We start from the raw sequence: 26986 nt of genomic DNA on the forward strand, positions 1-26986 counted from the left end.
TTTCTCTGTTATTACCATCTAAACGTATTTGTTTTCTGTTCAGCTTTATTGCTGTTGATGGATTTCAGACCACTCTTCTTTGCTTTGTTTAAATGTTAATTGTGTGGTTTTGTGTATTTGGTTATGCAGAAAAGGAACCTTTTTTTGTCTTATTTGCTTATATTAGATAATGTAATTCATTCATTTCATTTCATTATTTAATTAATTATAACTGGTTATTTCATTACATGTCATTTTTAATGCACATGTGCATTAAAATGCTGGGTAAGAAATGTCATATGTGATAGCTGTCATTTAATTAATGTGGATTTGACATAAAACTCAAAGTAGGATTTAATGTATCAATACTCGCAGAAGAAAAATCAATACTTTCAGAGGGAAAAGAATATAAATATCGTAGAATTCATAAAATTACACAGCAATATTTTTTATATAAATGAAATTACAATAAATTACTTGTCTTATTGTCATACAATGAGTTTCTGATTCAAGGTTATTGATATGGTTTACCTCATCGGCTTCAACACACTTATTACAAAGGTGGTCATCTTCAGAGCAGCTACTGTTTGTAGCTATTTTTAAATCATTTCAATTTGAACATTCGCTTATGGTCTAGTTTTAGTGGGATTTCTCAATTTTGCCTTTGAGGTAAAGAAAAATCTCAAATCATTAGCTTTTCCTGTTTTTTTAATCAAATCATTACAGCATTTTGTTATTGTATATCCACTATAATTTGTTTCCAGTTGTTTTCTTTTTTTATTATTATTATTTTTTTAAATTTGAGGTAGAGGTAGAAATCCTGTTTTTACATATTTTTATCTCACATTCTACTTTTCTAGGAAACTAAATTTAAGGTTTATAACCATCAAAATTAACAGAAATATAGACTTGAAATACATCACTAGTATGTATAATGACTCTATGAGTTACATTTTCATAATTAAATTTATGAAATAAAACACCTTTTATGATTATTTACATTGATATACCTCAAACTGTCATTTCATAAGTGAGTATTCCTACCTCTAGAATAACTGTATTGACTTACATTTAATTTGGTAACTGCACTTATCACTTAAAGACTAATTCAGATCATACTGCTAAACATGCAGTAACCTCTGAACCAAAAAAGGGGGATCTACCACATTAAAACACAAAATAAACACTTCACAATGTTTTTTTTCGTATTTTAATCATAGATGCTACAATATTCAACAAAGTTTTAACACATCCAAAGGCAATTTTCATTCAACAGAGTCACAGAGAAAAAAAGTCATCTGACATAAAGTAAGACTGATATGCATGTCTTTTTTATATTCTCATACAGTCTGAACATTCATTTACTTGGTCAGCTCTCCTCTGGAACTCAACTGTGACGGACAAAAAAAAAGGCAAAATGCAAAGTTTCGAATGGTTGCAAGTTATTAAGACATGCAGTTTACTAGAACAAAGGAGAGCCACACTGGCACTGCATTGTGTAGTGTTTAATTAAGAGGTTGTTTAATGCAACTCCCCTTACATAGCCACAACCAAGTATATACAATCCAACTGTCTGGGAGAATTCAGGGTTCCTGTCTTTACAGAAACACTGATATAATTAGACCATAGTAAGTACTGTTAGCAATGACTGTACAGCAGCATAATTGTTATGAATCTGCAAGCTTACAATCTCCCTACACTCTGCACACATAAAAAAAAAATGGAGCCAATTTAAATGAATCTGGTAAATATTGATAAGAAAGATAGAAGACAGAAAGTAAGGAAGGATGGATGGATGGATGGATAGATGGATGGAAGAAATGATGGCTGCAGAGAAGGAAGGAAGGACAAATGGAGAGTTGGAAAAATGTAAGGAAAGATAGAAGACAGAAAGTAAGGAAGGAAGAAAGGATGAATGGATGGAAGGAAGGAAGGATAGATGCAGAGAAGGGAGGAAGGAGAGATTGATGGATGGAAGGAAGGAAGGAAGAAAAGAAGAAAGGAAGGATAGATGCAGAGAGGGAAGGAAGGACAGATGGAGAGTTGCTTGGAATGAACTAAGAATGGAGGGAAGGAAGGAAGGAAAGGCCTGGAAAAAACTTCAATCTGACTCTGAAGGAACCATAAAGTAATCAGAAATAAATCCTAGCAGACTCTGTGTAAACCCGCTCGAGTTAAAAAACCCCAAACAAAAACAAATCAGCTTGAGTTCAGAGAGCCATGATTATATTATCTTATTGCAATTAGCTACATTCTTACTCAAAACACCACAGATTATAAAGCACAGATATAGCAAATAAAACTTAGTTCAATTTCTAAGAAGTGGGTAGAATTTGCCTTTCAATGATCTCAAATATATTTACAAAACAATTTTAATAAAATGACTACAGAGAAGAGAAACTGATCAACAATATGGCAACTTTTTCTTGTAAATGTTTACACCCAACACTCCTGTAATGTAAGACTTGCTGCAGCTGAGAGCAAAATGATCCCATCTTTAAGTCCAATTATAACTTTAGGTACCAAATTTCTTTTCATTTTCAGACAAGTTGACTTTATAAATTCCAAATAAAGAGACGTAAACTTGTTTAGAAGAAACAGACCAACCATGAATGATTATTTTTCCCAAATTTGCAAAGTTGGGTATGATGCCATTTCATTGCCACATCAGGCACTTTGCAGGTCTTTGGCTTCCAGAACACGTTCACAGGGAAAACCTTTAAGAAAACACTAAAAAAGGCGTCCTCTCATAGCTTGACATATAGATGCATTAAGACGAGGCATGTTAAGCTGTGGGAGAACTGGCCTTTAATGCTAAGAGTGCAAGGAAGGGAGGTAAAATCAAGTAAGGAAGAAGAAGCTGTGCAATGTTTCCATGGTTCACAGTTACGGGGTAGAAATAAATAACTGGATGAGTATTAACAGTGCATGTAGGGTGGAATATTAAATTCCTGAAAACTGTGATGGCTGAAGGCTTGAGAGGGACGGAGGCTTTAGAAAATCACTTGTTTCTGTTTGTGAGTCAATAAAAATGGGCACTGAAGTGCAAAAGGAGGCTTGGAACAGTACAATGTCTTTCTCAAACATCACATTACGGAAAACTGAATGTGTAAGGCATGGTAGCCCTTTTAGGCAGGGACTCTGTGGATCTGCCACTGCTCTGTGGGGAAGGTACGAGGTGTATCCAGTCCTCCAACCAGAAACGCCTTCGGTTTCACTCTAGCTGCTGTCGTTTTCCTTCCAACTAACTGGGATAATTTACTGACTTTCAAAGCGTTTCAGCGTTCACCCTCTGTCCTGTTTAGCATCCTGGACAATGTCTTCCACAGCTGTCTGTCTGCTTCCCTCTCTTTCTCCACCCGTGTGATCAACATCCCCCCGAGGGGGAACCTCCTCCATCAGTCCCAGCTGCTGTCGCAACACCGCCGTCACTGGTTGCTCCCAGCGGCCAGCGCGCGGACCCGGTGTCGACTGATGGAGTCCTCTAGGAATGCAGCTACTTTCTCACTGTCCTCCTACAGGTAAAAATACATAAATATGAGACTTTAATCAGTTAAACCAACTTCTGAAATAAAAAATAAGCAACCTGATGTGTTTACGTTTTAGGTATTTAAAGATGACCTATTTTGCTTCCTTGAACAGATTAGGATTACATTACATTTTGAACAAAATCATTCTTACATAATGATAATTCAGTCTACCTATTTAAAGCACTTTCATGAATGAGCTGTTTTAGGACCTCCTGTCACTTTAAATCCAAATAAGCTGCTGCTGGCCACGTCCCCAACTCAGCACTTACACTCGCAGGTAGATATGGCTGCTAACAGATGCACAATTATACAACCGTACATCTTTGAAAAACAGAAGGAGAGCCTCCTGCGCAACCAACAAGGATGCAGCAAGTGGTTTCTGTATGGTGAGTCAACAACAAACTTGTCTCTTCCAGCAGCCATTGTAGAACACATGAACCACCTGACCAAACATGCTGGAGCTCAGCTTGGGTTGCTAGGTGACAGGCTGGACTCAGCTGGGGTTGCTAGGTAACATTACACTGCCCACAAATTGTGACTCAACAACCTGGAAGTTTTCAAAATGGCTGATTTTTCAGACACCAAAAAGTATCAACATATTGCCAAAAAATGTCTGGGTGGATTTTAAGAAGCAGTTGAGACCAAAATGAAAGTACAAAAACATGCAAAATGTGAATTTTAAAGATCATCAAAATAATTTTACAAGTCAGAAATCAAACCCCTAGTTAAAGGCAGAATCTTAGAAAAACTCCTATGCATTGTGGTTGTATTCAAATATTTCTGTAAAGAAGAGTGGGTCAAAATTCCTGAACATTGATGAAGGCTAATTGAAAGCTAACACCAGAACATGATGGTTTTTCCACATAGGTCCAGCTTGGTTGGCATAGATTTTCCCTAATAACTGAACTCATAATTTGAAAACAGCTTTGTATATTTTTACTCAGCTTATATTTGTCTTTAAATTAGTTTGATGAGCTAAAACATTTGAGAGTGACAAGACAAAAAAACAAAACAAAACAAAAAACCCCCAGAACAAATCTGTATGGATTGAACCATTTTTTTACTGCAATCTAAAGTAACATGCACATAGATGTAAAACAAATGCAATGAAAACTTGCCATGTACCTCGTTTATGAAGGCATAGTGGACGAGTTCACTGGCGAGGTCTTTTGGAGTGTCCGCTGAAAGTTTCATAGGTAATATTTCAGCAAAACGAGAATAAAAACTGTGTACAGTTCTGTAAATAAGTCTTCAATAATTTCTCACACTTTAAATCCAATGAGCCTGACGGTTTCACAGTCTAATATGGTGTCTAATCTAAAAACACTTTTAAACGTACTTGGAAAGATGTCACAGCTTAGCTGCCGATGAAGTTTGTCGTCCATCTTCAGAAACAAGGAGAGCTGAGGAAAAGATAATCTATATTAAACCGAGAAGCTCAGATTAACCCATTTGAGAGAAAAAAGTATAGCCCAGTATGTTTCATCATTAAGGAGCTCAATTGAGATGCACAGAATGGACAAAGTACCTGTAGTACTGTGTGACTCACATGAGTTTTGGTCCCTTCTTCATTTGATTCCAAATTACATTGCATCTGAATAACCTGCAAAAGCAACATACATTGACACAAAGTGTTGATGTGTTTTTGGTGATAATAACAGACATGAACAGTCTTCTAGTTTTACAACAACAGAATGTTTTTTGAAGCTCTACCATGAAAATATGGTGATTTCTTAGCACATTGTGTGGTGAATGAAGTTTGGCGATGCGCCACTGCTCTAGCTCCAACATTAAGAAATCTCACTAATTGGCTAAAATGAAAAATCAATAATCTCTACACCAATAAATACAATGCCACGATCATGCCGGCTGGGGAGAGAGGAGCACACACCTCCAAATAGTGCATACAAGGTAGGTTGCTGGGAGACAAGATGTAGCTTTCAGTTTCTAAGACTGCAATTCAAATGCAGGTGTAAGAAAATGAAGTCTGGCATTGTATTTAGCAACAAGGAGGATGTAGAAAAAACAAGAGCAGCAGTTTTTTTCAATAATTACCTCTGCAAAACAAACTGTGTGAATGATTTATTCTGTCTGAGATATGTGTGAAAAGCTCTGCACAGGTTAAAACTGTGCAGCAAAATAATGTGTTTTTATGCTCAGCACTTTGTAAACGAAGCCCCCTCATCTGCATACTTTATTAAGCCCCGACAGTGTCTGACTCTGATGGTGGAGGTGCAGAAATCTTCAATTTTTATAGGAAAATATGGTAGATTGTGGGCAAATACTCCAGTGCAGATATGGAGGTACTAAGAGTAAGGTGATGTTATAATTGCCATCACACATTAACTAGATTTTCCAAATATGCCGCAATCTGAAGATGTTTGAAAAGCTGTGGATCAGGTTTAAATGGGGGTTGTGGTGAAATTTGAAAGTCTAACCTTCCTCGTTTCTGTCTCCTGAGGTTCAGGAGTCGGTGTTTTCACAGTCTCAACCTGCTCCTGAGACAAGGATAGAGCTCGAGGGACAGGGTGAGGCCGAGAGGTGGCAAAGTTCATCAAGGGGTAAATCCCATTCCTGTTGAGAGGAAATGATGTCATGCTAAAATAACAGATGCAACAGCTGATGCAAACCAGATCTTAGACTGAACTCTTCACTTACTTGACATCCTCCAGAAACTTGTCAAGCTCTAAAGGGGAAACATGGGAATACCTTGAAGGGACAGAGGAGAAGCGTGGTGAGTGTTCGGCATCACCTGTCAGATGACGTTCAAGAATAGCTAAAAATACAATAAGTTTTTTATTTGTACTTGAGCTGAACTCCGGGTCTGTCATCATGTCTAATCTCTGCCATGACAGCGTTGGGGTCAAACGACTTTGTTTTCTCCTCCACACAGTTCTCAGGAAGCAAATCTGCAGATAAGAAAAAAAAACCTCATAACCTTCAGGACCAAAAAGGCCTTGCTCTGTCAGGTTCAACATTAAAAAGAGCAGATGGATGTTTTGGGAACGGGAATCTTGACAGCTTGGCATCCGGAGGTGATAAAACTCACACTGGTTGTTGATGAGGCAGTGGGCGGCGAGCAGTTTGAGGGAGTGGACTTCGAACAGGACTCTGTGGAACAGAAGGTCGTGAGCTGTGGGACGGAGGTTGGCATCGTGACGCAAACACGACTGCGTGAACTCCTGCAGAGAGCCAGAAGACGGTCACTTCACACAACTGAAATTTATGGCCCAAAGTTGCGAAGCATTTATTGAAATGCAACTCTTATATTGCATGTACAATAAAATATGAAAACCATAAAAGAAAAAATACAAGCCAAACAGGAAGTCATAATTATGAGTTACAAAGTCATGATTATGAGATAAGAGATTATAAAATGACAGTGTGATAAACAATTTAAAATTTTCCAATGTTAATTCAACACGAACCATTTTAAAAAAAGTATCTTTATGGCATTTTGTACACACCTTCATGGCAATACATTTCTGAAGCAACTTTTGATTCAATTTCACCAGTTGGTAAGAGGTTTTTGTATTTTGCATTTTTACCCAAATCTGATTTTTCCCTCCATTGAATAAATAGAAAATTATTTATCATGATCTGATTGTTTTATCTCATAATCTTAATAGGACTGTGTACCTCTGATACCCACTGCATGACTGGGTATGCTGTGTTATTGTGTGCCTTTTTTTTTTATCCTTGCTCCCTTGCATTGATGCTGTATATTTAGGCCTTGCACTGAAACTCACTCTCATGAGAGGGTCTTCCAGAGATTGACCTGCATTTACAATGGCGTCCTTGGATACAGCAGAATCTCCATTGGCTTGAATTTCCAGTACTGCCATCTAGTGGCACCAAAAAAAGACAAGTTGAATCAACTAACAGAGAGAGATAAACAGCAAACAAATCAGTTTTAAGTCTCACCTCTAGGGCACAGATGCCAAAGGAGAAAATGTCTATGGAGTAGTCATCCTCACCAGCTGATAGATTTAAATAAAAAATAGAATCAAAACAGAAAAAAATGTTATGTACCAAGAACACAGTTGTATTTTTTTCAATCTGCATGTCATAAAATATAATTTTCTCCTTAACAGGTTTATAATCTAAACAATAACATGTGAGATGTTACATTTAGAAAGTAGTGGGCAAAAATTAAGCCAAAACTAAAGAAGCTGTGTCCAAAACATATGCACACAACCAGCAATAACACCGGTCAACAGCCAAAGTATTTGTCTGGGGTTTTTCAACTGTTTTAGGGTAGTTTCAGGTCAACTTTCTGAACTATAAATGCAACATGAGCATCAAAATGCACGACTTGTTCTCAAATACTAATCGGTTTCCTGAGAATCTGGGATCAATGAGCGATGAACAGGAGGAGAGACTCCATCAGGACAGAAAAGAGATGGAGAATTTTGGACAATGAAGACGTAATGTTCAATTTACATGTACGTACCCTTATCTGTGTTTATTACTCAATCCAAGTTTGTGACATTTAATTAATACACTCTATTAGAATTTTTTTTTTTTTTTACCTAAAACCTTTTTGGATGAGAAATATTAATGGAAATGAACTGATAATGTCACAAAAATGTAATCAATTTAGTTAGAAGATCGGACTTCTCTAAATTAAATTCGAATAAAAACCTGTCCTGATTGAGATAGATGGATGTCATTTTTGCAAAACAGTTCTAATTCAGTTGCGAAAACATAGACAATTTCCAAAAAAACAGTTTTTGTAACCTAGTCCTAGTAATCACTCTCTGCATGATGTTGGTTTTACATCTTTGTTGGGATGGATGGATCAATGTTGGACAAATGGACAGACGGATGAATGGATGGGTGGATGAGACAATTATGTTTAAAAAAATATCTTCCCAAACTCCCATATTTCTCCAGAACTTAATGATGTCAATTGATGCTAAAATTGGCAATCATGAGATGTTGCCAATTTTAACAGTAAAATGATGTTGATAAACCAAGAAAATTTGAGAGAAATCAAACCATTGAAATGTAAAAACAAGGATCACTCAGCAGACTCACCTCCATATTCAGGAGCAAAAAAATGGAGATTCCTCTGCTCATCCCGGTGTTGCCTTCCTTTGCTGTGGACGCTAGCGTCTGGGAACACTGATAGAAAAACCCTGCCAGTGTTTAGATAACATACCGATGGACTATTAACTATTAAAACACCTGGACATCTTACCATTAACAAACAGCCGGTGCCACACTGTGGAAATAAAAGTCAAGCATGTTTATTGTGCTTCGTGAAGTGAAATAATCTGGTTGCAGTATCAGAACAAGCCCAGCTGGGAGCAGACCTGAGCCAATCTTGATGAGCCCGTTGTGCTGGATGAAGATTGTGTCACAGGTTAGGTTGCCATGGATTATCGGTGGGTCGCAGGAGTGCAGATAACTGACAGAAAACGTATATTAATGTAAAAGGAGTTCAAACAAATATCCATCATGTTAATTTTCTTTACAGGAAATTTGTCAGTACTTGAGTGCCGACAGAATCTGGGTACACCATCTCTTCCAGGCCTGAAAGAAAAAGAAAAACTTTCATTTCAGGTTTGAATTTGCTACATAACAAAAAAAAAGGTCTATTATATAATTTTGCGATAAAGAAAGCTTGATGGGCATTCAGTGAGGCAAAGAAGAAGAATAGTTCCTGGATAAATTGCTAAGCCATAATAATACCCAGGAAGATTCACATTTGAGAAGAGTAAGCCAAAATGGTGTAAAATAATGAGTCATCCTTTAGGAAATATGGATCTGCAGTTCTCCAGATCACCTCAAGTCTACAACTGAATATGTAACCAAGAGTGACAATCCTGACCTTCACATTCATGGTTTTGTGGTTCTTTTTTGTCTTCTTCAGGAACTGCTTGAGGCTCCCTGAAGACATGTATTCAGTGATAAAAATGACCTGCATACCACATGTGGAAAAGGAAAAAACACATTGGCTGAAAATAGTGTGTTTAATAAAAGGAAGTGACAAAAATAAGAAAAGCAATACACTTCTCACCCGAGCCTGGGTCTCTTTCATGTCCAGCCAGTACTTGTGGAACTTAACAATGTTGGGGTGTTCAACCTGCATCAAGTTCTCAAACATCTCTTTGATTTTTTCCTGAATAAGTAAAAAAATATAAGGAATTAAAAAAATAACACCATTTGTATATGAATTTATACATGTTGTGAAGGTGTTTGTTGTGTAGTCTTGTCATATTACAGAAAGAGATTGCTTGAAATGAACATAAAAGTTAAATCATAGCAGCTTTGGAGTCTGATAAGCAAAGCAAGCATGACAGTTCATTATCTATAAAGACCAGCAGGGGGCGACTGTTATGGTTGCAAACATAATTGGGTTATTTAGTTACATTAATGAGTATCAACAAAAAAGTGAGCTGGACATAAATTATAAAACGTGATTCCTATCCTTCATAAATATAGAAAACTCAGATGAGATTATTTTCTAGTTCTCTCTGTTCATGCTAGCAACAGCTAAAAGCTAAAAATGTCGGTAAAAAGAAGTGTGAAAAGGAACATAAATTAATTTCATAACTGGTTACTAACCTTTTCAACCGATGGGTTTTTGAGCTACTGAATGACAATAAATGTGAGAAATTAATGTGCATCAGAACCTGGAGTGTGTTAAGTGTGTTACGGTACCTCCTGTGCTTTGAAGACCTTTTTGTCTGAGAAGAGAACTTCGTTCCACACCACCTCAACGCCTTCCTCTGTGTCCATGGCCAGGGAAGCACTTTCCACGCCAGGGACATTTCCTTGACTGACCTGTAGAGGGAAGATGGAAAAAGACAAGGCTGTTAGCATGATCCTAGCATTAAATGTAGCTTTTAGCCAGATGCTAGCAAGAATGTAGTATTTAGAATGTTTGTAGCAATAATGTACAGTAGAGCAAGTTCTTGGATTAACTGGGATAAAAGAATAAATCTACCATTAAGACTGCGTCAAGCATGAAATGTACCATTTATTGTGATAAATTTAGCTTTTAGCATAATCTTAGCATAAATGTAGCAATAGAAACAATGGTAGCATTCATGGCATTTAGTATGATGGCAGAATGGCAGATGGTGGAATGAAATGTAGGTTTTAATATAATTGTAGTATTAAATGTAGCATTTAGCATAATGGTTGAATGAAATGTCACCTTTACCATAATCCTAGCACACTTACAGCATTGGGTACAATACTAGTATAAAATGTAGCATTTAGCTTGATGCTGTTAAAATGCATCAATCACAAAAATCATTTAACACAATACTCAACATTTAGCCTGGTGCTAGCATGAATATTGGACACAATAATATGAAGAAAATAGCATGATGCTACATGCTTTGGATCATTTAGCACAATATACAATGCTAAGTACAATGCTAGCATGAAATGCACCAGTTAGCATTATGCTACCATGATATACTGGAATTGCAATTAGATTACAATTTATGGAACATTTTTGTTTAGGTGTAGGTGTAGTAAGATCCTTCCCATATGAAGCAAGGGTAGCATTCAGCTGATGTTATTCAGAGATAAGTTAAAATAAAACTTCAAGATATGTAATCACCACATAGCTGGACTTTCCTGCTTCTGCAACATCCAAGTTCTGACCATTACATTGCAATCCAAGTGAGATACCACAATGTTAAGGTAGTGAATATAGGCAAATGTCAAGTTGAAAATTCATTTTGAATTTTGTTTTGTGAAAAAATAGGAGTTTACAAATAAGAGAGCTTTAAATTAAACCAAGCTAACCTTATAATATCAGCTAAAAGCTCAATGCAGCACATTCACAGGATTAATCACTCTGGCAGCTCCATTGATAAAGAGTTCAATGAGGACAGTTCATTACTCAATTTTTTCATCCATTAATGCCCGAGTATGCTACAGCGTAGAGAGATGGGAGATATCAAATGCCACCAGTCAGCCATAACGTGATGAACAGTGACCGGTAAAGAGATGAGCAGCAGCTTTTGTAAAGAAGGTAGAGACGGATTAGCAGGCGGCTGTCACACAGGGAGAAGTGAGGGGATTGTGGACGGAGGATTTAAAGAGACGAGATTAAGCCACAAGATGGTGGACGTGGCGCTAAAGTACCAACAACTGCAAAGAAACAAACGAAGCTGACAGAAGTGTAGAGTGAAGAGGCTGTGACTGTAATCTGGAAATCCCATGGCTCGATCACTGCAAGAGGCACCGCAGCAGCAAAAAGCTAAAAGAAGACTCGTCACAGGAAATACCTGTCTCAGCTCCCTAACCTCCTGCTATATTAAAGCAGCAGTGGTGGTGCATTAAATCGAGAGGCTGCACTGGGTTTGGAGTCCAGTCCAATAACGCAAGACCCACAGCTCCTACTAATCCTGCACCTTACGCCTGCGGCACTAATCAGTTTCTGCTTAAAGGATAAGAAGGAATCAATTTCTCAGGATCCATTTAACTACATATAGGTATAAGTGAAGTAGTAGATAAAGTTTGAACAATGACTGTATAGAAATACATATTTTTCCCCTCTCTATCTGTCATTTAATTAAATATTTCCAACATTATTTATATTTGCTAAAATATTGCCAGAATGTTGAGAAAGACAAGAAATGTATGGGCAGAAAATAGTAAAAAAATAGCAGATTGTGCAAACAGATGTGCGATTATACAATCATACGTCTTTGAAATGCATTAGTAGGACCTCCTACACAACCAACAAGAGTGTAACAAGTGGTTTCAGAATGGTAGGTCAACCACAAAACACTTGTCTTTTTCAGCAGCCATTGTACACCGCATACAGTGATAAAACCAGCTTTTCAAACATGATGAAGGTTTGATTGGGTTGCTAGGAGGTTTTTGAAACTGCTCATTTTCCAGACACCAAAAAACATTAACTTATTGCTTCCAAACAATTGTAGTTGAGGCCCAAATGCTTCTAATTCTTTATTTAAATTCCTTTAATAAGCAGCAAAATAAAAGTTTTCTCCATCTGTGTGGTGCTAATAGTCTCATTCATTCACGTTGAGAAAGCTTTTTTGTCCATACAACTGCCAGTCACTGGTTACCTTGTCTTTTTTTAGGCCCGTCGAGAGACGACCGAGTGAAAATCTTAGTTTTGGAAACAATCAGACCAGCCCAACTGACTCTACCAACCATGCCATGTTCAAAAGGTTCTGATGCTCAGTTTGAACTTGACTAGATGCCTGAATGCTTTCTGTAGATTTCCAGAGTAGTTGAAAATGACCAAATACATAACGTCTTCTGTTATTATTATCTCACCTGTTATCTGAAAATATCAGGTGGGCGGTTCTGAAAAGACGTAAACAGACACAGAGCTTAAAGACAGTGCAGAAATTCATAAACCCAGTTGTTATTTGGGCTGGACCCTTTATTTAAATCACCGTAATTAAATCAGAGCTATACTTTTGCAACACTTTGTGGCTTTATAGCTTCAGTTTGTGGAGTCTAAGCAACCAGACAAGGAAAATTATTCAGAGAAAAGTTGGTCACATCAAACACAGCTGGGAAAATACAGACTTTTTATAACGACTATGGATTGTTTGTTGTACAGTGCAGCTGTAGGCTCTCTGCAGGGTCTTCTCTAAACAAAGCTGAACAACATACTAATGATTTACTAGTCTCACTCAGTTGATAATCTAATTAGAGCCGGAACGCAGTGCTTTAATTTATTTATTCCTTTGAATTATGACAGTTTATACAAGGCACCAGCTTATTTTTCTGCCCTCTATAGATTTTGTGAAACCCTCAGTCGTCCAGTCCCCGTTTTGCGTCCCAGCGGGTTTACTGGGGTCTGCAGCTTGGTCATGGTAGCGTGAGACTTGTAAATAGGATCCACAATGCTGGGTTCTGATTGGCTGTTGGAAAGGAGGTGGGTTCAGGGTGTGGATGGGGGATTTAGGAGTCATGTGCTCATGTCAACACAATGTCTATCCTGAAGTTTGTTGAATTTGTGTCTGAGCTGGGTAAAACTGGATCTCCACAGACCTCTCATTACATTACTAGAGGTCTTATTCCTACACGCCTAGTGCTGACATGTTTTCAGTATGATTTGGCAGGACCAGTCCAGTGCCTAGAGGAAAAACACCACTCAAAGTGTCAGGTGAGCTGTGACAATGTCAAACACCCTATTATCCGAAAATTTTTTCCACTTTTCTGTCAGAGTCCATCAAATGGGAAAAAACCCTCAAAATCTTGTTATTTTTGGCATGAATTTAAAATGTGTTGGCCTTAATTGCAGAAAACGAAACAGGACTGAAGCTGGTTTAAAAGCATTTTGGAATTAAACTTCCATTAAATAAATGAAAATAGAGATTTACCATGAAAAAAGAGGAGCAGTTTCACAAAATGCACCTTTATTCATATTCTAAAGTCAGTCTTTGGCTTTCTATTTGAGCACAGGATTTAAAACAAAAGACAACGCAAGACGAGTTTCCACTGACCTACCATACAAATACTTAGTTAATCCAATCAAGGCTTCATCATCAATATTTTGTCTTTCTGGAAGAGCTCAGAGAATTAATGAATAAACTGCAGCCGCTCTTTCAGCATGACGTCTTTACTGAAACAAAGTCTTTGTCTGATATCGTGTGGGCTGGACCATCACAGTAACGAGCTTCATCTCAGACCCTGAAGTAGTCACCTTTGTTTCTCTTCCCACACCTCTTACATTGAAGATGAGCAGATGCACATTAATATTTAACAACCACATCTGGAGCAGCAAAGGGTATGCAATGACGGCGAGCAGGGGGTACTGTATGTAAATCAGCTGAGGCGTCTCCTTCTGCTGCTGCGTGCTTTCGCTCGCAGGGACGTTTCTGGCATCAAAAGAGAAGTCGGATCAAAGAAGTTGCACTGAAATGCTGCAGAAAGTGCCAGAAACAGAGTCTTTGTGAGGTGGATGTGAGAAGGAGGAGAAAGGACACGCCCTGCTCAGCACAAGCATGGAGCTAGTTACTGGAAATAAAAAATTAAACTGAGTAAAAGATGTACGACAAATCTTTCCTCGACATTCAAGGACCTGATGAGATTTAGATGGTGAAAGTTTAAGGCCGCAAATCACAAGCCTGAAGTTTAATGACTACAAAATCTCCTGTAATAGATTTGCTTTCCTTCCCTGATTGACAAAACACTCAATATTTTGTGCAAAGCTGAAACAATTAATCAAATTTATTGTAACAAACTGATTATTTAAATAATTGTTAACTGGAGTATAAAATCTAAAAAAAGGCCATTGTTATGAAAGAACAACAAACAGTAACTAAGCCAAAACTGTACAAAAAAATTTTTACAGTTAGCATTTAAAATATATATATATATATATAAACAGTCTGTAAATATGTTCAACTTGAAACTCCTCAGGTGGCAGTTTTAGTTTCACCAGGTTCTAATTCTGTTAAAACAATAAAAAAAATAAAATCTCTTATTTAGCACCTTTTTCTACCATTTATTAATCAGTTAATGCAAAAACTAATTAACAGATCAGCCCTACTATATTGGTGGTGTTAAGCAAAGCAGAAAGGGCAGAGCTGAAAAAATTTAACTAGACCAAAGGTACTTAATAAGATTTTGTTTTGCAGTGCAAATAAAAGAGGTATTCAAGCAGTTGACCTTGAATACTAAATTGGAGTCCTTCCCAGGGTCACAAATGGCCCCGGGCCACCATTTTGACACCACTGCATTTATAACATCTGTGTAAATATTATATACACGTCCCCAACATCAACAGGACCTCCCCCTGTCTTCTCCTCTGTCCTGTCACTATCGTAGTTTTGAACCCTGGCCGTCTGCTGACCTCCACATCTCACTCTCATTCGCCTCGGAACGAGAACACAAACGGGTCGGCGTCTCGAATCGACAGCTCATTGTGAAGAACAACATGAACGCACCAGCTGAGACAAGCTTGATAACAATGTTAAAATCGGACAAACCATGTTAGGCTTATGAGTTTTCAGAGCGCAGAAAGGTTTCGCCTCTTTTTCTAAAGCATTCGAGTTCAGGCAGGATGACGGGGGCACATTAGACAGATCGGACGTCGTCATGTCTCACCCATTCATTTCCTCATGAGGCAGTCGGCCTCCCTCTGAGAGAAATGCCTGAGAGCTGGGCAGGTTAATGGAGCAGAGGGAGGGAGAGGAGACAGCAGCTGCAAACACACGACAGTAGAACAAATAATGACCTAAACCTACTTGTGCTATGAGGTATGGTCTAGTTCAATGACAAACAAAGTTTTATTTTAAAGTTAAATATAAAAAGATTTCAGCTGCCAGGCAACTGATTCAAAAAGCAAGCAGATGGAAGATGGCAAACTGGGACAGCAGTACTCGACAAGACGAGAAGTACAGGAAGTGTCAGATTGTCTTACTGTGTAAAGCTTTTATCCTTAAATAGGAATTCCTAAGAAATTATGCAATAACTTTACTGACTCCTGCTGCTATCAAAAAATAACTTCAGGGTTTGTGGCTTGGGTTAAGAGCACAAACAAATTAGCTTTGGCTCGATGTAGGTTTTTTGTAATTATCAAGCTATGCACTAAATGAGGAATCATGGAGGAATATGTTTTTTTCCCGCTCTAGTGCCATGGTGACCAGCTCAGACTTAAAGGGGACCCATCATTCAAAATTCACATTTTGCATGCTTTTCTACCTCAATTTGGGTCTCAAGTGCTTTTGGCAACAAGTTTTTTGGTTTTAAAAACCTTCTGAATGTAATGTTTCAAATCAGCAGGCACTTTGAGTTTTCTCCTGCATTGCCAATCAGCTGGCTGAAAGAAATTACACTTTCAGTCGCAATCCCAAAAACTGATAAAAGAAACATTCTTTATTACCATGGCAGCTATTCATTTTAAAATCTGGGTTACATGCCATAAAGGCAGTAAAGGGATTTGACTCTAAAGCTTAGAGTCAAATGCAAATGCAATGCAAAGCAAGATCCTGAACCTGCTGGGTCAGACACAAAAACACTTTGGGTAATAAACTGTGATTTAAAGCGCTAGCCTGTCTTTACTGGTGATTTCTGCTGCCTGTTTAATCACTTAAACAACGTCTCATTTCAGCACTGACCATAGTTCATCTCAAACTGAACTAGAGAATTAAAAAGAAGCCATAAAGTTTCCTTCAGATGTCTGAAAATGTTGCATTTTCCTCCAGACACCTCTGACCTATGTAGCTGAAGTACTGAAACATTTTAGTGTAGCGAGAAAAAGAAAACAAGATGACAAAGTGAGGGAAGCTGGGGCTATTTTATCTACAGGCATGTTTACAAAGTTCCCCCTCTTGGCGTCTTAAGCTAAAGACGATAAACACTCCTGATTGAAAGCATTGAAGCAAAAAAGCATGTTACCAAAACAACAATGCATGCATGCATAAAGCATGAAGAGAAGGAGTATTGTTTGCAATTGGATAAACATGTGAAGCCCTCATCTTGGCTCAGACACTAAACATTCATGTGCTGACAACTCAGAGGTCTGCATGGGAGCAACACCACGCTCCATGTTTCCGCTTCTTCTGCTGGGAGAGGATAAAACTGCACAGAGACAAACCTGTTCTCATCACACTGTTGCCTGTCCTGGCCTTTGCAACGGTGGAAGTTATTAAAGCCATTTATTGCTAAGATAATCTTTTGTTGCCTCCTGATGAGAAGCATATTAAAACAGCAACAACATTGAATCAGCTTGAAGACATCCACATCATGCAGTTTTATTCCTCCCTAAGAATGCAGACATTAACTACACATTTTGTACTTGTGTTTATTAATTTGCAACGATTTTCCAGAGATCTTAGAAATGCTCATCACTATCATCCAGTTTTGCATTTGTTTGGGTCTATTTGATGACATCTTGGCACACCTGAAGTGTTCTCTCCAGATATACAGTACAGACCAAAAGTTTGGACACAACTGTGTGTCCAAACTTTTGGTCTGTACTGTATATATTCATTAAATCATTTTTTTCTCCTACGTATTGTAGTAGTTAAAAAGACAAAAACTAACGGGTCAAAATCAGAACACTCATGTCAGACTGTGAACAAAACTGGAAGTCTGTGTTGGACAAGAAAAACCTGATTGGAGAAAAAAAAATATTTTTTTACAGGCACAAGTAGTATGAGTTTTATAATTGCATAGTCATTTATAGATTTATTTCAGTCTTCTGCAAATACTAAACAACAACTAGTGCACAGGACATCTGCGGTGAATATAACCAAAACAATCACACAATTTCACCAGCGGCAGAAATGGCTTGTGGTCTTTTACCAAAAACAAAAAAGAAATCCTACAAATGCTAAAATCTGACACCACTCCATTTTTGTTTGAGTTTCATGAAAAAGGAAGTTGTATTCAGTGTCTTCCTCTGAGGCTTTCATGTAGTTTTCTTCAGTGATTCTTGTTGCAGCGCCACCACAGGCAAGTAGAGGAAAAGATCTTTCAAAAGATTTGGATTGTTTGACTCAGTGCAGTGTGAAAGCAAACTGCACCAGCTGAAAATGTAGCAAATGTTGCAACTTTGATCCCCAATCAAACCAAGTCTACTGGACTGTCAGGTGACAAAACTCCCCCCACAAAAAGACAAAAAAGCAAAGTCAAACAGAGTTAATACAGAAATAAATAACAGTACATGAATTCCCATCAATGGCAAGAACGCAAGGTATAGACCAATGAAAGCAATGCTGTTTATGAAAACAGCATTATCCAAAACTAAACAGCTTTAAACTGATGAAAACTCTGGTCGCCTCGGCACATTGAAAGGATCTGAAACTGAGAAATTTAGCAGTTTTGAAGCTGTAACTATTCAAGTCCTAGGTATACCTTGGTAATATTAACAAGCTAAATGGTTAAATTTATGTGTTTTAGAATTTATTCCAACAACTTGTTCACTCTTAACCAAGAAACGTCTAATTAAATTTAAGCAATGCCTTTAAGGCCTCTGGAAAAGTGTTATTTCACACTCGTCATTAAGGATTTGCACTCGCACACTTGATGATGTCAGCTAAAGGGCTGGTAATTAGACCACCATTTCAATAAATGGACTAGTTTAACCAAAATTTACGTCACTTTTTAATGCTCATGACGTTTTTGTAAGTTTTCTCACTGGAGACACTTAAAAAGCTCTGGCAGAGAGTATTAAAGTTCTCCATACAGCAAGCTAATTTCTGCTCACTGGATTACCCAATACATGCTTGTAAATCCACACACGCACACAGATTGATTGCTTCAGTGCTACTACAAACAGTGGTAGAGAAACACACCATGTGAGCTCCCTCAGCTACGCCCCCTTCCTCTGCATCCCAGCAGCAGCAGCGGTTACTGCAGCTTGATTTCCCAGCAAGGAAAAGCAGTGACTCAGGGTAAAAGCTCAAAGCACTTGGCAAACAGAGCAAAACCTCATTGACTTCTCGCCACAGCAGACCATCAGCAAAGGCGAGGAACAGCAGCACAGAGCTTGCTCATGTTTGCGACTGACATTAGCTCGAGTTCCTCCCATTACTGGAGGCAAAAATATATAAGTGACAGAGCAGTTAGGCTTAAGTTTTCCCTCCAGCAGCCTTTTGTTTTTAGACAAAAATAATCAATTAAATGGCGAAGTGTGGAGAAACAGAGAGCCGCGCTACAGGAAAGTAGACAGAGGTTGTGTTTATCGTGTGGTTTTTTTATTCCGGGGGGATTAAATTGAGAAAGTGAGAGTCAACCTGAGCTGGCTGTCAGCACACGCTCAAACAAAAGCCTTTTGGCAGACATGCATGAGACAGCAACTGTTTTTTTTCCCCCTCCATGCACATTACGCAACAACACAGACAAAGATCAATAAGAGTGTCTGTGAAAGCAACATGTGGGGGAGGGGAGGGTTGGTGCTTGTTTGTCTAACCCTCATTGAAATGTCCACACTTTCTGCTCTAGACATAAACTACCAAGCGTTTTGTTGATACCACACCACACAGTCATGGACCTGTGATTCAAGGTTGAGTAAGAATGGAAAAGTGTGTAGAAGGAGAAATGATTAATGAAGACAGAAGATGAATGGACAGAGAGACTGACAGATGAATGGCTGAATAGTCTGATGGCTTCACTGACGGGTGGATTAACAGATGGGCTGACAGATGGATGTGCTAATTGATGAAGGCATGGGATGGATGGATGGATGGATGGATGGCGTTTTTATTGACATATGGATGGATGGATGGATGGATGGATGGATGGATGGACTGAAAACCAACAGAGGAATGAAGGGATTGACAGATGGATAAATTATTACATCCTCAAAAGATCAAATATAATCTTATTTTAACCAAACAGATGTTTCTTTGCAATTATCTTAAATAAATTAAAATTTATGATTTCTTATGAAATAGACCCGACTTCTATACATTAGACGCCATATAAAATGTTCCATAAGTACCGTTAATCTGACATAATAATTCATAATTCAACATAGTAAAACAGAATTTATGTTTATTCAGACAGAGGTCATGAACTTCGTGCCCTCGGCGGTAACTAAAGCCCTGATCAGTGATGTGCAGCAGAGCAGGAGGACCTTTTTAATTCTCCGCCTCTATATTTAATTCATCAACCACCTCCCTGATTGATGAATGCCGAGAAGCATATTTAATTCAGCTGCTGCTTCCCAGAAAGGTGCTTTACTTTTCAGCCTCAAAAACGGCGGCCGCATTCAAATTCTCAATGCAAAGCAGTTTCTTATGGGACAAAGCCTGCAGAAAAGGGTGTGGAAATCTCATTTCAGCTTGCAAAACAGACTACAGACTAAATAAAGGAAGCAAATGGAACAAAAAATATAGACAAAGACAAGCAACAGAAGAGCATGTCTCCATTTATCCTCACATTTAACCTTTTAAATGTCTGCATGTTGTTCTTCTGCAAGGCCAAGTGTCTCCATGCCCTTTAGTAAGTGTGCATTTGACATGCACACACAGATAGCCATGTTTGGTTTCAAAGGTCAAGATATGAGCTGCTGAAATGTTGAAATGAATGAACGCTTGGCCAAGCAGTTTTCCACCAGCTCGTCCACAACTTCCTGCAGAACTCCAACGCTTTTGACAGTTTAAACACATGTCTGTATGAGAACAGCCGGGTCTGCAGGTTTTACACTCGGTCGGGTGCCTGATGTTTTTACATCTGATATTCACGCGCAGATTTCTTAATAAAAGTGACCTGCAGGGTGGAAAACATTGGTGTTTTTCCTGTAAGCAGGAGGGTAGTAATATTAAAAATACTAAAAGTGAAACTGTCATGCTATCAAGTAAAAAAAAAAGCTACGTCATAATTTTAAAAAATACAACAGTAATAATCACACCCATTGAATTCTTCCATGTTTTCAACAACTTAAATACGATTTTATGTGACAGACTAAGACAAAATAGTGTATTATATGACATGGAAGTTAAATTTTAATTTTATTAAAACACTGATGGTCATAACTTCAATAGAGACGTCTTCCTAATCTTCATGAAAGTGTGCATAAAAGCTTTTACTTTTTACAGGTTTTTATGTGATACATATTTTGATGTTGAGTTCAACTCATTTTTAAAAGAGATTTTCTTTTATGTTAAAAATGAGATTCTTAGCTTTGCATTTTTTTTTTAAATTAGAGGAAAACACTGTTATGTTCTGTTGAACCACAGCAGTCTGTTATATTTGTGAAACAAAACAACAGTAAATGTGAACGTCAGTAAATGTGAACGTCTTGTTTTCATTCACACTATAACTACATACTTTTTGGGTTAACGGGTTTTTCAAATTGTTTGTTTAGTTTGATGCAATGCAGTGCGCAACTGAAAATGTAAGAAATATTGCAGTTTTGGTCCCCAATTGAACAGAGTTTACTGAAAGAATCAACATATCAAAACTTAAGTTTTTCTACTGCAACAAACCAAGCTGAAAACCTTTCTACAAATTCGTGTCACCCATGAAGCATGTTAGGTATTTACTCTTTGTTCTTTTAATATAAAAATATTTTTTTTACCAGTTATTTGTTAATTCTTACATTGTGTGTGAATTGTGAGACAGTTATTTTTTGTTTTTAAGCATATGCACTGACTGATGGCACCTTTTAAGTTTCGTTGTCCTTGTGACAATGACAATAAAGATTTATCTTATCTTATCTTATCACAAAACATTTCACAGTCCAACAACAATTCTTTCGGCGATGCACAACTACTTAAAACAGTTCATCCAAGCCATTATAAACCGAAAGACAACATGCATTTTTCTTCAGAGATAAGAGGATATTTGTAGGAGCCAGATTAAAGAGGAAAACAGGTGTTTAGAGAGATTAGCTAAGGAATAGTTCAGCAGTTACAGATAACACAGAAGACACAGCGTCCATCAATTTCAAACTAAAACGGCCCAATATAAAAATGCTCAGTCATTTCAAACTGTTCCTACACATTTATCAGCTAAAACTCCAGAATTTTCCATTTTCATTTACTTTATCCACAGGGTACTTTGAGAATTCAACAAAAGTCCATTAATTTCATTTCATAGCCTGGATTGCAGTCAGAGAAATCTGTTTGATGAATCTTAGACAATATCAAGCTACTACCTAATTATCATTTACTGTGCATCTTTTATCAGTTTACTAGATACACTGATGATTATTAATTCATTTTTGGTACAGTTTATAAATTGCTAAATGTTTGCTAGATTTTCAAAGTAATGCAAAAATTAACTACTTTATTTTACATGTAAAATAAACAAATTAATCAATTAAGTAATTGCATGAAATACAATTGTTTGAAACTACTGCAGATTTAATGATGGCCATTCGCAGAAAAGCTCAACTTTTTCTGTTTGTTTTTATGTAGAAAGCTTATTTCTGGTTAACTTTATATTCCTTTTTTTCTTCACAGCGACACCTACTGGTTCGGAGAGGTACCACAGTAAGTGTAATTCACAGATCAAGCTGGCGCTCACTCTATTGCCTCTCATGGCTCTGGCATTGACCTGTTTGTTTGTAGTTGGATAAAAGGATTTGTGTCTTTAATGACAGAACTTCTGCAAATCCAGTGAGCTAAATCTGTGTAAACAAGCAAACGTCACAACATTTGTCACAGTTTCAAACATAACTCAGCTGTTGTTAGGAGTCTAGAGAGCAAAGAGAAGCAGAAAAACTGTTGACGAGAAAATTTCTGGACAAAACTGAAACAAAAACCCATTTAGAAATACCAAATATGAATAAATTTTAATGTTGTATGTATACACACACTTATTTTATTAATCCGATCATTTAACTCTTTCAAGTTATTCGACTTGTAAGTTTCAGATTCTTGCACTGTTTTCACAATTTAATTTAATCTGAGAAGTTGGGCATGCTAATTTTTATTCTAAGCTATTTTATACCAATATTAGAAATAAAAAATGCAAACAATTCCATTTCTTTTTTAAATATGAAAATAAACATTTTATTCCATAAAATACACTAACACAGAATTCCTTTAGTGAACTCTTGATAATTTGTAGCATCTGTAGCTAAAATATACTTCTAACATTAAAATGTGAAAAGCTTCAATACAGAGAAGAGTTGATCTGTTGACTGATTTTTGGATTAACAGATTAATAACTAGATAGCAAAAGGTGCTTACTAGGATAATTTTTGCACAGAATTTGAACAAGGTGAAGTTAAAACTTTGCCTCTTGGGTTTTGAGTAGGATATATTTACAATGTTTTTTTATTACTTCATCTGAAATGCAAATGTATACATTTTTTATATAGTTTTAGCTTAATTACTGCTCTGAATATGTTTCAGCAAATGGCCTTATTCAGTGTTTTCTCCAGTTAATGATTGATTACTAAATTAGTTGACAATTATTTCAATAATAGATACATCAATATTTATCGTTTCAGCCCAGTTTATAATGCTATGCTGCTTTAAATATGTTGTTGATGCCCTAAGGCGATACATTTCTCTTTTTCAACAGTACATTGAATACATACTGCAGAATAAATACAACCATACATAAAAACACCAATCCTCTCGTTGCAATATGATGAAAAATACCTTTTTATTAGCTTAAGAGATTGAATAAAGTTCAGACTCAAATTGTCTACCAGACTTTGTGTCCCAGTTTTTAATGCAGACTTCCTGAATCCCAGCCGACATAACAGTAACAAAATAACTTCAAGTATTTTCTCAGAAGGCATTACACAACCGTTCTTATCAGCTAAAGCAAAAGCAGCCGGCCTTGTAAACCGATCCTGATGTGTGAAAGTCTGGTTAAATTTGTTCTACGGACTGTTTGGAGAAATTGGATGAAATCTGGCTTAAACTTTTAATGGAAGGTAAAATACTTAGCCTCGGTGAGAAGCGCCAACCATGTTGGTTCAGTTTTTACTGATTGATTTCCTCCTTGAAAAGCTGCCAGACTAAAGGGTTGAAGCCAGGATTCAGCACGTTTAGTTTTATCATTCCTCTGCATGGATACAGGCTCAAAGAGCTGCCTCATGTGATGTCAGGCTATCTCTGTGCTGAGTAAATTAGATAAAATTGAAATACTAAGTGCTGCGTTTAGGTTGAAAGAGGCAGAGAAAGAAAAGCTGACTCCAGCATGCTCACAAATAAAGAGTATAATGACTCCATTGTGTTTAGTGAACTAAACAAAGTCTCTTTGTCATGTGTAAAAGTCTGAAACCTATGATGCAACCCTCAAAATCCTTCACACATGTCACCAAAGATGACCACACTCTTTCAAAGATCTTGCATATGCAGCCTGGTATTGGAGGTTAGACACCATTCCTGTTGGGCTTGAAATATGAAGTGACACAAATCACAGGAACAGTTTCTAGAAAGATCCCGGTGGACATATCGGCCCTTCCTCGAAGTGTTGTTATGCATACCAGCTCTCAATTCCAGCTGGCAGAAGGTCAGTTTCATGTTGCTGGAGTGGAAAACACCAACAACCACGCTAGTGTATATATTTCTGCACATCTCATGACCCCCAGTGACCTCGATGTTTTGATTACGTCGACGTACCACAGGTTGGATCATGTGATCTCTGAGCTGCGGTTTCTGACAAGAAATCATCATTTATGCTGCTTCCCTCCATCACTCAAGAGTTATTGAGTAACTATTTGTCATATTGTCAATCATGAAGCCATGCATTTGGCTCATCATATCTGGGTCAGACGAACAAGAAAAAGAAGATTTTAGCAATATTTTTGGGAAAACAAAAATCCAAGTCAGTTTTACAAAGAAAAGCAAAGAGTTGACAATCAATACATTGTGTTTTCAAACATAAATCTAAAATGGCCTCCATCTTGCTTTTTTTGTTTCAAACTGAGGCTAGATGAACTACAAAAATACTTTTTCCAATCAAGTAGCTATGTAGATATGTTGTGCTTCCTCCAACTTTGTTTTTAAAAAGTCACAGTGAGTCTTCTGCCCACAGCAACAATTTCCACATTGTTAGCTAGTTAGCAAAACTAACCACAAAAGGATTGGATTTTTGAGTTTCAGTCCAGATAGAAATCGATCCGGTCAGTAGAAGTTTATTGTATCATTTATTGTGAAAATGACCTTTTGTAGGAATCTGGATTTATTGCAACAACAATAAATTCAAATCAATGTTTGAAAATCCCAAAAACTACTGTTTTCTTCAATTTGGATGAAAATTATGATTCAAAGCAGTGACTGTAAGCAGTTTGGTGATATAAATCACACTGGTGTCCATTTTTAGAAATGGGCTTCTTCACAAAGTTAAATAAAGAAAGATAGCAAAAATGTATTTAACCGTTTTTTTATCATACTTTTTTTTTATTATCATTACAAAAAAAATGCTACAATAAAATTTTGAGTCCAAATCACTCACAGGTACTGGCATGTTTCTTGGTAGATTTTTGCACATATTGTATGTGAATTTATACATTAACAACTGATAGCAACTAGTTGCCTTAGAAAAATAACCCCTAAATAATGGAATGACAATAAGCAATATGGGGCTGTAAATTAATATTCTTAGGTAATTATTTATGTAATCATCTCTAAGTGGAGGCAAAAGACATTTTTAAATAGAGAGACAAGCAGGAACACGAAGAATTCCTCCTCCTCTGACCATCTGTAATTAAGTTACGCTGCCAAAGCTTCAGTTACCACATTTAGTCTCAAATACCAAACCGATAATATCCATCTTTGCACAACTTATGGGGCGGACAGCTTAGTCATAGTGAAAGGTGAAAGTGCTGCCATTTTCTATAACTTTATAACGCTGCCGACATTCATTAGCCTTTTTGCTTCTGAGCTCCACTGATTGAAAGGACAGCAACTCTATAATAAAGCAAGTCCAAACATGTACAAGTGCAGACAATATTGTGTTGGTAAGTCAGTCATAAATCAGCTGATGGGCTTGTGGAAACACAGCAGGACCTCCCTGGGGTTCCCACACAAAGAGGCAACTGGAAAAACTTGAAAAAATAATCATCTTTAACCAAAAACTACAGCAACAAGACGTGGGAAGTGAAATACATTTCTTTAACCCAATGCAACATTGTGAATATATAAAACTTTACGATTTTAAATATGTAGAGAAACAAATTCCAGCTGAGTGGTGAAGAGCTAGAGCAAAACAGCCGTCCAGGTTTGATTCCCAAACTGTCCATTTCATGTCTTGTGGCTGTCAATAATGGTCTCTACCGCCAAAGAAAAAAGAAAACAAAAACAAAACAAAGTTTTTTTTTATATTGTTTCTAAAAGCAAAATAAAACTGAGCATTGCTGTTCCATGACTGCTGGAAAAGGCAAGTGTTTTGTTGTTGACTTGGCATTCAAAAACCACTTGCTGCATTGTTGTTGGTTGTGCAGGAGGCTCTACCAATGCTTTTCAAAGATGTACAGCTGTATAATTGCGCATCTCTTTGCAGCCATTTTCATGTGTGAGTGTAAATGTTGAGATTAGCAGATTATTTTTGATTAAAAGTGACAAAGAGACCCTAAAGTAGCTCATTCTGAAAGGAGTTCAAAACAGGCAGAACAGATCAGACTAAAATCTCATTGTCTAAGAATAATTCTGTGCAAAAAATGTATTTAAAGTGTTTTTTATAGCCCATTGACTGATCCTAACTTGTTCAAGAAAGCATAAAACATTGTCTGTAAAAGTATCCTGGGATTTAAACGTGCTTCCTGGAAAAGCCCTACAGCTGCAAGGAGCAAAGCACAAACAGGTTCGCTACTGTCGACTGCCCCAGAATCCCCTGGAGGGAAACCTGAGAGGGAAACCTTCCTGAAAGGGCAGCATAGGCAGATTATTATGGACTATGAAAGATTAAGAGGACACGTCGGGTTGGGCAGCTCCTTCCTACAATCCGCTACTGGACCAGGACTTAGAAGAGGAAATGCTCTGCTACTACTGGCTAATGGCTCCTTTTATTTGTCAACTGTAAGATTCGGTTGACTTATGTCGGCATTTTATGGCTCAACCCCAGGAAATCTTCACCAAACTAATTTGGAGTAAAATAGAAAATTG

At 37.3% G+C, this 26986-nt stretch overlaps 1 protein-coding gene across 3 annotated transcripts in view; it reads right to left on the bottom strand.

Annotated features, from left to right (window-relative positions):
- Window positions 1-1175: 1175 nt before the first annotated feature.
- Window positions 1176-26986, bottom strand: part of nrbp2b (nuclear receptor binding protein 2b) — a 32005-nt gene continuing 6194 nt past the window's right edge. For 2 of the 3 annotated variants that reach the window (XM_032551247.1, XM_032551246.1), the window contains 17 exons: window positions 10179-10301; window positions 9535-9636; window positions 9346-9435; window positions 9007-9047; window positions 8828-8922; window positions 8713-8736; window positions 8550-8636; window positions 7434-7489; window positions 7259-7354; window positions 6559-6691; window positions 6316-6418; window positions 6168-6218; window positions 5948-6083; window positions 5038-5112; window positions 4849-4912; window positions 4635-4690; window positions 1176-3494 (listed from right to left, as the gene is read on the bottom strand). In XM_032551247.1, coding sequence (XP_032407138.1) covers window positions 3408-3494; window positions 4635-4690; window positions 4849-4912; window positions 5038-5112; window positions 5948-6083; window positions 6168-6218; window positions 6316-6418; window positions 6559-6691; window positions 7259-7354; window positions 7434-7489; window positions 8550-8636; window positions 8713-8736; window positions 8828-8922; window positions 9007-9047; window positions 9346-9435; window positions 9535-9636; window positions 10179-10301 — 1419 coding nt within the window. In that variant the 3' untranslated portion in view covers window positions 1176-3407. The remainder of the gene's footprint in view (window positions 3495-4634; window positions 4691-4848; window positions 4913-5037; window positions 5113-5947; window positions 6084-6167; window positions 6219-6315; window positions 6419-6558; window positions 6692-7258; window positions 7355-7433; window positions 7490-8549; window positions 8637-8712; window positions 8737-8827; window positions 8923-9006; window positions 9048-9345; window positions 9436-9534; window positions 9637-10178; window positions 10302-26986) is intronic. The other variant, XM_032551248.1, reaches the window with a different exon arrangement.

Source organism: Xiphophorus hellerii, chromosome 21 (assembly GCF_003331165.1).
Source record: "Xiphophorus hellerii strain 12219 chromosome 21, Xiphophorus_hellerii-4.1, whole genome shotgun sequence".
Classification (NCBI taxonomy): domain Eukaryota; kingdom Metazoa; phylum Chordata; class Actinopteri; order Cyprinodontiformes; family Poeciliidae; genus Xiphophorus; species Xiphophorus hellerii.